Source organism: Pan troglodytes, chromosome 1 (assembly GCF_028858775.2).
Source record: "Pan troglodytes isolate AG18354 chromosome 1, NHGRI_mPanTro3-v2.0_pri, whole genome shotgun sequence".
Lineage (NCBI taxonomy): Eukaryota > Metazoa > Chordata > Mammalia > Primates > Hominidae > Pan > Pan troglodytes.
The window spans coordinates 7588118-7600353 of NC_072398.2; the positions used below are offsets into that span (position 1 = coordinate 7588118).

The 12236-nt window shown below is 37.3% G+C and overlaps 1 protein-coding gene across 7 annotated transcripts in view; it reads right to left on the bottom strand.

The window, feature by feature from the left end:
- Window positions 1-12236, bottom strand: part of KMO (kynurenine 3-monooxygenase) — a 61198-nt gene that overhangs the window by 12941 nt on the left and 36021 nt on the right. For all 7 annotated transcript variants that reach the window (XM_009441743.5, XM_063790142.1, XM_009441745.5 and 4 more), the window contains one exon: window positions 11820-11967. In XM_009441743.5, the coding sequence (XP_009440018.1) occupies window positions 11820-11967 (148 nt within the window). The remainder of the gene's footprint in view (window positions 1-11819; window positions 11968-12236) is intronic.

Here is a 12236-nt window from a genome sequence, read left to right on the forward strand (position 1 = left end):
ATCAAAAAAGTAGAAAAACTTCAAATAAACAACCTAACAATTGTATCCTGAAGAGCTATAAAAGCAAGAGCAAACTGAATCCAAAATTAGTTGAAGAAAGAAAAAATCTTTCCCCCTAAGACAGTGAATTGGAGGCAATGTTAGCATGCCTCTCCCACTTGGGAAGATAAAATGTGGTGTAGAGATATGTAGAGATATATGTAGAGAATATGTAGAGATACACACTGTGAACTTTTTTCCAGGAGGCAACACAGGAACTTAACAGGAAAACGGAAGGAAACCATAAGACCCTTTAAAAGAAGAGATAGGCTGCAACCTATACTATAAGCCATGTGAAAAATTGTTAAGTCCTCAAAGTGTGAGAGGGTGAGAGCCTGCCTCCAGGATATAAATCCCCACTGGGGAACCTGGCAATCCAGTCCATGGGGGAAGGCGTTAACCCTACCAAGCACTGGAACTGATTTAGTGAGCAGTGGGAAATATAAAAGCAGGAGCAGCAGCTGGAAGAGACTTTTGGACATTCCCGGTCTCCAGTACAAACCAAGGGAGGTTATTCCTGATTCTACATTACTGGGAACCTCATGGAAGTCTGCAAGCTAACTCAGGCAGCAGTCACAGGTTGAGAGAAGCTCCCAACTAAAATCTGTGACATAATCTCGAGCGGGGTTGAACTCTCTTGGCCAGAACTGGGAGGTGAATGGGAAGTGTGCTACAGCCACGAGTGCAGAAGCTGGGTGCCCTGGATTTGTGGGTGGACTGGGAGGGGAGTGGCCTGAAATTCACCAGTTGCTGTCTCTGAGGAGAAGGCTTATGGCCTAGGACAGTTTTGAGTGTAGACTTCCTGGAGCTTAGCTAGCTGTTGCTAGCAGAACACTGTGGGTGTAAGACCTGCCTTGCCAAGTGCATGGAAGCTGGGTGGAGCTTACTGCCGCCTGCTACTCCCTAATTGCTGGGCAAACTCTTCAGTGAAGCAGAGGCAGTTGTCCTCATCCCTGAAGCGTTACCTTAGTGGCCAGAGAACTGTCTCCTGGCCCCCACAGGGAATGCTGCTTGCATGGACCTGCCCAGCACAACTCTGACCTGGCTTCACCCCTCCACCTACCCTGGTAGCTTAACACAAAGGACAGAAACTTTTGGGAGCTTTATAACCCTGCCCATCACGTAAGAAACCAGAGTACCTCCCCTAGGTAACATAAGGCAAGCAGAAATCCCACTGCTACCACCAAACCTGGTGCTCTTTTGCAAGTACAACCACCTGGCAGAAGCCAACTGACACAGTCCATTACAGACAGCATCTGCAGGTAGAATAACCTGCACTCAGGAAGGAGAAAATTTGTGTATGACCTCAGCTATCACCGTGATATGGTTTGGCTGTGTCCCCACCCAAATCTCATCTTGAATTGTATCTCCCATAATTCCCACGTGTTGTGGGAGGGACCTGGTGGGAGATAATTGAATCATGGGGGCAATTTCCCTCATACAGTTCTCGTGGTAGTGAATAAGTCTCATGAGATCTGATGGTTTTATAAGGGAAAACCCTTTCACTTGGCTCTCACTCTTCTCTTGTCTGCTACCATGCGAGAAGGGCCTTTCACCTTCCACCATAATTGTGAGGCCTCCCTAGCCACATGAAACTGTGCATCCATCAAACCTCTCTTTCTTTATAAATTACCCAATCTTGGGTATGTCTTTATCAGCAGCATGAAAACGGATTAATACACACCATTACCTACACCACCCTGGCTAACCAGGAAGTTCTAAGTCTGTCCACATGACCAGTTAATTACTCCTACAACCAGCATTTGAAATAGCCAACACACTAAGCCTATTTATAGCCAAGGAATCACAGAGTCTATGTCACTCCCCTCCATCTGAGCTGGTACTGGTACCCACTGCTGGAAGACTTAAGGGCAGGTCACATTACTGGATCCCTTGCAGACATTCCCCACAGTGGCCTCAAGTGTGGCAGCCCCACTGTGTGGCTGGACCTAGACGAGCAACAGCATTCACAGTAGTCTAGCTCTCAGGGACTCCTATTCCCAGGGGAAAGAGGAGTGTACCACATCAATGAAACATGCCATGGGACAAAAGAATCTGGAGAGCAGGACTTGAGTCCCAGATCTTTCTGCTGGTGGGAAGTTTATTTCATCAGAGTCATGTTTGCAGTGCTGGGCTCAGCAAGAAAAGTCTGCAGTTCTAACCCAATAGTCAAGCAGCGCTGGTGCTCATGAAGAGTCTTGGAGAAGAGGACTTGTTTTCCTCCTCATCCACCACTGCAAACACAGTGGGGATGGGGCTTCTCCCATGGAAGTTTGGTAAGGGTGGCCTATAGACAGCCATTCAGGAACACTTCAGGGTGACTGCCGCCCCACATGAGGGAGCACCCCTCAGGCTCAGGCTTGCACAAGAGGGAGAGTCACAACTCCTCTCTACTTGGAACATCAACATTCCTGCAGATGGAAAGAGGTGCCTGTCTGATCTGAATAGCCAGAACACTGGGTCAGGGATGTATCTGGGAGGTGGATCACTTTCCAGTTGGCCTGGCAGGGGAGGCCAGAAGGAAAAGGGGAGAGGTGGCTCCCACCATTTCCCCTGAAAAGACTTCAGTGTGTTTCACTGAGAGCTCCCCCAACCACCTCTGTCAAGGCTGGGGCCTCTGCCCAACATTTCATATTGCATTTACCCACCTGCTTTAGCCATAAATAGTTTCTGCCCAGGGATACCTTCTCTACTGGCCTGAAACCTGAGCTATTCAACTCAGTAAATAAAATACTGGGGAAAAAATAAATAAATAAAAAAGTGCACATCATGGGAAACGAGATGAGCCTCAAAATATCTCTACCATTCCAACCCCATAGGAGACCGTGAACTTGTACACACACCAAGCACATTGCTACTACGACCAGCATCTGAGAAAGCCAGTCATCAAACAAAGACTCTCCATAACCAAGGAACCCACAGAGTCTTCAACTCTGAAAGCACCAAGAGCCGAATTAGGCTACAATAAACTATAAATATTAAAATCACATCCTTAACAGGGTAAAAAGGAAATGAAAGAAAAACACAGTTGAATCAAAAATAAATTTAAAAATAATTAGAAGAAATAGCCTACCCAAATTAGAAGGAACCAGAAAAATAATTCCGGTAATATGACAAAACAGGGTTCTATAACAACCCCAAAAGATCACACTGGCTTTCCAGCAATGGATCTATACCAAGATGAAATCTTTGAAATACCAGATAAAGATGTCAAAACATTATTAAGTTACTCAAGAAGATGCCAGAGAAAGGTGAGAAACAACATGAAGAAATTTAAAACATTCAGAATATGAATGAAAAATTTCCTAAAGAGATAGATATTTTACAGAAAACACAATCAGAATTTCTAGAAATGGAAGACACATTTAAGGAATTACAAAATGCAGTGGAACATTTTAACAACAGGCTAGAGAAAGCAGAAGAAAGAATTTCAGAGCTCAAAGACAAGGCTTTTGAATTAACCCAATCAGACAAAAATAAAGAAAATATAATCAAAAGAAATGAACAAAGCCTCAAAGAAATACGGGATTATGTAAAATGGCCAAATCTAAGAATAATTGATGTTCCTGAGGGAGAAGAGAAAGTAAAAAGTTTGGAAACTAATTTGAGGGAATACTTTTCTGACCCTGCTACAGATTGAGATATGCAAATACAAGAAGCTCAAAGAAATCCTGGGAGATTCATTACAAAAAGAACATCACCAAGGTGTATAGTTATCAAGCTATCTAAAGTCAACATGAAGGAAATAATTCTAAGAGCAGTGAGATAAAAGCATCAGGTAACTTATAAAGGAAAACTAATGCAGACTTCTCAGCAGAAATCTTACAAGTCAGCAAGGACTGGGGTCCTGTCTTCAGCCTCCTTAAACAGAATAACTGTCACTCAAGAATTTTATATCCAGCAAAACTTAGTTTCATAAATGAAGGAGAGATAAAGTCATTTTCAGACAAATGCTGAGGGAATTTTTTACTACCTAACGAGCCATACAAGAAATGCTAAAAGGAGCTCTAAATCTTGAAACAAAAGGTTGATATGCACCAGTATAAAAACTCTTGAAAATGTAAAACTCACAGAGCCTACAAAACATAACACAATGAAGAAAACAAAGTATCTAGGTAACAATTAACATGATGACTGAAACAGCACCTCACATCTCAATACTAATGCTGAACGTAAATGTTCGAAATTCTCCTCTTAAAAAATATAGATTGTCAGAATGGATAAAAACATCAGAAACCAAGTGTCTGCTGTCTTCAAGAGACACACCTAACACATAGGACTCACACAAACTCAAGGTAGAGGGGTGTAAAAAGATACTCCATGCAAATGGAAACTGAAAGCAAGCAGGGGTAGCTATTATATCAGATAAAACAGACTTTAAAACAACAGTTAAAAAAAAAAGACAAAGAAGGCCATTACATAATGATAAAATGATTGATCCCACAAGTAGATATTACAATCCTAAACTTATAGGCACCTAACACTGGAGCTCCTAAATTTATAAAACAATTAGTACCAAATCTAAGAAATTAGGTAGAAAGCAACACAGTAATAGTGGGGACTTTAACACTCCATTGAGACAGAAGTCTCAATGATCTGCCTAGTGCTGTCAATGGAATTAACCACATTCTAGAAAATATAGATCTAACAGATATTTACAGAACATTCTATCCAAGAACTGCAGAATGTACATTCTTCTCATCAGCACATGGAACATTCTTCAAGATAAACCAAATGGTAGGTCATAAAACAAGTCTCAATAAATTTTAAAACATCAAAATCATATCCAGTTATCTTCTCAGCCCACAGTGGAAAATTAAACTCAAGATTAATTACAAAAGGGAATCTCTAAACTATACAAATACATGGAAATTAAACAATCTTCTCTTGAATGATTTTGGGGTTAACAATGAAATCAAGATGGAAATTTCAAAATCCTTTGAAATGAATGATAATAGTGACACAACGTATCAAAACCTCTGGGTTACAGCAAAAACAATCCTAAAAGGAAAGTTTATAGCATTAAATGCCTACATCAAAAAGTTCAAAAACATCACAAATTGACAACATCATGTGACACCTCAAGGAACTAGAGACACAAGAACAAACTAAACCCAAAGTCAGCAGAAGAAAAGAAATAAACAAAGATCAGAGGAGAACTAAATGAATTTGAAATAAAAAAATACAAAAGATCAACAAGACAAAAAGTTGATTCTTTGAAAAGAGAATCAAAATCAATAGATCATTAACTAGTTTAACCAAGAAAATATAAGAGAAGATTCAAACAAGCTCAATTAGAAATGAAACTGGAGACATTACAATGGACACCACAAAAATACAAAAGATCTTTTGAGACTACTAGGAACACCTTTTTGCATACATACTGGAAAACCTAGAGGAAATGGATAAATTTCTAGACATGTACAAAACTTCTAGATTAAATAAGGAAGAAATAGAAACCCTGAATGGACCAATAACAAGCAGTGAGATTGAATCAGTAATCAAAACAATTGTCAACAAAAAATAAAAGCCCAGGACCAGAAGGACTCACAGTTGCATTTTACCAGACATTCAAAGAATTGGTGCCAATCCTACTGAAACTATTCCAAAAGACTGAGACAGAGGGAATTCTCCCTAACTCATTCTATGAAGCCAGTATCATCCTGATACCAAAACAAGGAGAAGACATAACAAAGAAAGAAAACTACCAACAAACATCCCTGATGAACATCAGTGCAAAATCCTCAACAACATACTAGCTAACCAAATCCAACAGCACATCAAAAAGATAATACACTATGTTCAAGTGGATTTCATCCTAGGGATACAGGAATGGTTTAACATATGTAAGTCAATAAATGTGATACATCACATAAACAGAATTAAAAACAAAAACCATATGATCATCTCTACAGTTGCAGAAAAAGCATTCTATAAAATCCAGAATGACTTTATGATAAAAACCTTCAACAAACTAGGCATAGAAGGGACTAACCTCAAAATAATAAAAGCCATATATGATGAATCCACAGCCAACATCATACTGAATGGGGAAAATCTGAAGAATTCCCCTTCAGAACTGAAACAAGGCAAGGATGCCCATTTTCATCACTTTTATTCAACATAGTTCTGGAAGTCCTAGAGAAAGTAATCAGGCAGGAGAAGGAAATGAAGGACATCCAAGTTGACAAAAAGGAAGTCCAAAGATCAATGTTTGCTGATGATATGTTTGTATACTTGGAAAACCCTAAAGACTCATTCAAAAGACTCCCAGATTTTATAAATGAATTCATTAAAGACTCAGGTTATAAAATCAATGTACAAAAATCAGTAGCGTTGCTATACACTGACAACAACCAAACTGAGAATCAAATGAAGAGCTTATTCCCTTTTATCACAGCTGCAAAATAAAATAAAATACCTAGGAATATACTTAACCAAGGAGGTGAAAGATCCCTAAAAAGAGAGCTACAAAACACTGCTGAAAGAAATCATAGATGACACAAACAAATGGAAACCCATTCCAAGTTCATGGATTGGAAGATACAATATTGTTAATATGACCATACTACCCAAAAGCAATATACAGATTCAATGTAATTCCTATCAAAATACCAACATCGTTTTTCACAGAATTAGAAAAAAACAAAAACAATTCTAAGGCTCACAGGGGACAAAAAATGAGCCCAAATAGCAAAAAGAACAAATCTGGAGGCATCACATTACTGGACCTTAAATTATACTACAAGGCTATAGTTACCAAAATAGGATGGTATTGATATACAAGTAGACAGATAGACCAATGGAACAGAATAGATAACCCAGAAATAAAGCCAAGTACGTACAACCAACTGATCTTCAATAAAGCATACAGAAACATAAATTGAGACAAGGACACCCTATTTAATAAATGCTGCTGGGAAAACTGGATAGCCACATGTAGAAGAATGAAACTGAATCCCTGTCTCTCATTTTACACAAAAATAAACTCAAGATGGATAAAAGACTTAAACCTAAGACCTGAAACCATAAAAATTCTAGAATATAACCTAGGAGAAACTCCTCTGGACATTGGCCTAGGCAAAGAATTCATGGCTAAGACTCCTAAAGCAAATGCAACTAATACAAAAATAAATAAATGGGTTGGGCACAGTAGCTCAGGCCTGTAATCCTAGGACTTTGGGAGGCCAAGGTGGGCAGATCCCTTGAGCACAGCAGGTCGAGACCAGCCTGGGCAACAGGGCAAAACGTCTCTACAAAAATTAGCAAAAAATACAAACTGTACAAAAATACAAACAATACCAGTACCAAAAAAGACACTTGCATGTGTATATTTATTGCAGGACAATTCTCTATTGTAAAGATATGGAACCAACCTAAGTGTCCCTTGACCAATGAGTGCATAAAGAAAATGTGGTATATATACACCATGGAATACTACTCAACCGTAAAAAAGTATGAAATAATATTTTTGCAGCAACTTGGATGGAGCTGGAGCCCAATATTTTAAGTGAAATGACTCAGGAATAGAAAATCAAATACTGTATGTTCTCACTTATAAGTGGGAGCTAAATTATGAGTACAGAAAGGCATACAGAGTAATATAATGGGCTTTGGTGACTCAGAATGGTGAACGAGAGGGGAGTGAGTGACAAAAAACTATATTGGGTACAGTGTACTCTACTCAGGTCACAGATGCACTAAAATCTCAGACTTCACCACTATATAATTTGTTAATGTAACCAAAAAACACTTGTACCCCAAAAGCTATTGAAATAAAATATATACATTAATTTAAAAAGAAAATAATCTCAATAGGAATTTTTTAAAGTTTCTTTAAAAAATAATAAAGATCAGAGCAAAAATGAAGTTGAGGCTAAAATATAATACAAAAGATCAATGAAACAAAAAGTTGGTTTTTTAAAAAGATAAACAAAATCAACAAACCTTTAGCTAGACACAGAAAAGGGAGAGAAGACTCAAATAAATAAAATCAGAGGTCAAAATGGAGACACTGATACCACAGAAACTCAAAGGATCACTAGAGACTATTATGAGCAACCACATGCTAATACATTTGAAAATCCAGAAGAAATGAATAAAGTCCTAGACACATACCAACTTACCAAGATTGAATCATAAAGAAATTTCACCATTAACAAGTAACAAGATAGAAGCAGTAATAAAAAGTTTCCCATCAAAGAAAAGCCCAGGACCTGATGGGTTCATTGCTGAATTCTACAAAACATTCAAAAAGGAACTAATATTGGCCGGGCATGGTGGCTCACGCCTGTAATCTCAGCACTTTGGAAGGCTGAGGTGGGCAGATCACAAGGTCAAGTGATCGAGACCATCCTGGCCAACATGGTGAAACCCAATCTCTACTAAAAATCCAAAAATAAGCTGGGCGTAGTGGCACGTGCCTGTAGTCCCAGCTACTGGGGAGGCTGAGGCAGGAGAATTGCTTAAACCCGGGAGGTGGAGGTTGCAGTGGGCAGAGATTGCACCACTGCACTCCAGCCTGGCAACAGAGCGAGACTCCATCTCAAAAAAAAAAAAAAAAAAGGAACTAATATAAATCCTACTCAAATTATTCCAAAACATTGAGGAGGAATACTTCCAAACTAATTCTAAGAGGCCAGCCTTACCATAATACCAAAACTAGACAAAGACGTAACAAAAAAAGGAAACTGCATGCCAATATCTCTGATAAACATAGATGCAAAGATTATCAACAATATGCAAGCAAACCAAATTCAATAACACATTAAAAATCAGTCATTATGATTAAGCAGGATTCATCCCAGGGTAGCAAGGATGGTTCAACAAATACAAATCAATAAAAGTGATACCTCATATCAACAGAATGAAAGACAAAAACCATATGATCATTTCAATTGATGCTGAAAAAGCATTCTGTAGAATTCAACATCCCTTCATGATAAAAATTCTCAAAAAACTGGGTATAGAAGGAATATATCTCAACATGATAAAAGCTGTATATGACAACACCACAGCTAGTATCATACAAAATGAGGAAAAACTTAAAATCTTTCCTTTCCTCTAAAATATGGAACAAGACAAGAATGACCATTTTCACCATTTTTATGCAATGTAGTTCTGGAAGTCCTAGCCAGAGCATTTAGACAAGAGAAAGAAATAAAGAACATCCAAATTGGAAAGGAAGAAGTCAAATTATCCTAGTTTGCAGAAAATATGACCTTATGTTTACAAAAACCTAAAGACTCCACCAAAAACACTATTAGAACTGATAAACAAATTTAGTAAAGTTACAGGATACAAAATCAACATACAAAAATAAATAGCAATTCTATATGCCAAGAGTAAACAATCTGAAAAAGAAACCAGGAAGGTAATCTCATTTACAATAATTACAAATAAAGTAAGATACCCGGGAATTAACCAGAGAAGTGAAAGATCTCTACAATGAAAACTATAAAACGTTGATGAAAGAAATTGAAGAGGACACAAAAAAAGGAAAGATATTCCATGCTCATGGATTAGAAGGACCAATATTGTTAAAATGTCCATATTACCCAAGGCAATCTACAGACTTAATGCAATACCTATAAAAATACCAGTGTCATTCTTCACAGAAATAGAAAGAATAATCCTAAAATGTATATGAAATCACAAAAGACACAGAATAGCCAAAGCCATCCTGAGCAAAAAGAACAAAACTGGAGGCATCACATTACCTGACTTCAAATTCTACTACAAAGCTAAAGTAACCAAAACATCATGGTACTGGCATAAAGACAGACACATTGACCAATGGAACAGAATAGAGAACCCAGTAATATATCCACATTCAATTTTAGCATTGACTCAATTTTAGCAAAGGTGCCAAGAACATACACATTGGGGAAAAGACAGTCTCTTCAATAAATGGTGCTGGGAAAACTAGATATCCATATGCTGAAGAATGAAACTAGACCACTATCTTTCACTATATACAAAAATAAAATGAAAGTGGATTAAAGACAAATCTAAGAGTGGAAACTATGAAACTAGCAGAGGAAAACATTGAAGAAACAGTCCAAGACAGTGGTCTGGGCAAAAATTTTCTAAGTAAGACCTCAAAAACACAGGCGGCCAAAGCAAAAAACAGACACATAGACCTTTGGAACAGAATAGAGAACTCAGAAATAAATAGGACAAATGGGATCATATTAAGCTAAAAAAAAGTTTCTGCAAAGCAAAAGAAACAATTAACAAAGTGAAGAGACAACCCACAGAACAAAGTAAAATATTTGCAAACTACCCATCTGACAAGGGATTAATAATCAGAATATATAAGAAGCTCAAACTCAGTCAGAAGATAACGAATAATCCAATTTAAAAATGGATGTTTTAAAATTGGTAATATCTGAGTCGGCATTTCTCAAAGAAGATAATACCTGATTATTAAAATAATAAAATAATAAAAATAATATCTGAGTAGGCATTTCTCAAAAGAAGACATACAAATGGCCAGTGGGTATATGAAAAATTGCTAAACTTCACTAATTATCAGAGAAATGCAAATCAAATATACAATGATATTATCTCACTTCAGTTATAATGGCTTTGATCTGAAAGACAAGTGATAACGAATGCTGGTGAGAATGTGGACAGAGGGGAACTCTCGTTTGGTGGGTGTATAAATTAGTACAACCACTATGGAAAACAGCATGGAGGTTCCTCAACAAACTAAAAATAAAACTGCCATATATGGCAGCAATCCCACTGCTGGGTAAATATGCAAAAAGAAAGAACATCAGTATATTGAAGAGATATCTGCACTCCCATGTTTATTGCAGCATTATTCACAATAGCAAAGATATAGAATCAACCTAAGTGTCCATCAATGGATGAATGGATAAGGAAAATGTAGTACATATTCACAATGGAATATTATTCAGCTATGAAAAAAGAATGAAATGCCATCATTTGCAACAACATGGATGGAACCAGAAGACGTTAGTGAAATAAACCAGGCACATAAAGAAAATTATCACATTCTTTTTTACTCATATGAGGGAGCTATAAAAATTAAACTTATGGAGATAGAATGATGCTCCCCAGAGACTGGGAATGGTAGTAGGGTGGAAGTGTAAAGTGGAGATAGTTAATGGATACAAAAATAGTTAGATAGAATGAATAAGATCTAGTATTTGGCATCACAATAGGGTGAATGTGGTTAACAATAATTTATTATATATTTTAAAATCACTAAAAGAGAGGAATTGGGGTGTTTCTAATACAAAGAAATGATAAATGCTTGAGGTGACAGATACCCTAATTACCCTGATATGGTCATATACATTGTATTCCTGAATCAAAATATTGCATGTATCACATAAATATATAAAACTAGTATATATCCATAATAATTAAAAAATTTTAAAAAATTAGATATAAAAATGGATACGGGAGATTCTCTGTAGGTTATATACAAAAACTATGCCATTTTACAACAGGGACATGAGCATCCATGGATTTTTGTATCCACAGGGGTCCTGGAGCTGATCCCTTGGTGATACCAAGGGATGAGTGCATTATGCTTTCTGCTTTTTTCTGCTATGGATTACTGGATTGATTAAACCAAATTCTGATTAGAGTGATCAATCTAGCTACACAGCTGGTATGATTGCTGAATTGATTGTGCTTTCAGGGATTATGTGGGGATAGTCTTAGACATATTTTTTACGTAAGACTTGTTAGCTGAGACTGACCCAGAAGTATTTCAGGGACTTACCTAGGGAAAGAGAACTTACCGCATTCATTCCTTGCCCAAAAAACGGCACTATAGCATGAGCTGCATCTCCCAGCAGTACACAGTGAGATTTCAAGTGAAATGAAGAGCACTTTACAGATATCATGGGCTGGGCAGGCAACAGGAAGAAATCTTGCACTAGGAGTTTCCTTCAAAGGAAAAGAATCCGAATATAAAGACATCAAATTAGGTATTAAATCCTGCTAAATTCTTTTAGGTTTACTAAATTAACTATCACGAAGTTTTGTTGAAAAACAAGAATGCCAAGAAGAAAACAGAAAAGGGAAAAACTGAAGTTTTTCCAGCCCTAAAATTCCATTATTCTAATTACCTTCTTGGTCTGCAACAATGTTAATCACATTAAAAATAAAAGTTTGGCTGTATTTGAATAATTTAAATATTTCTGTATCATATATTA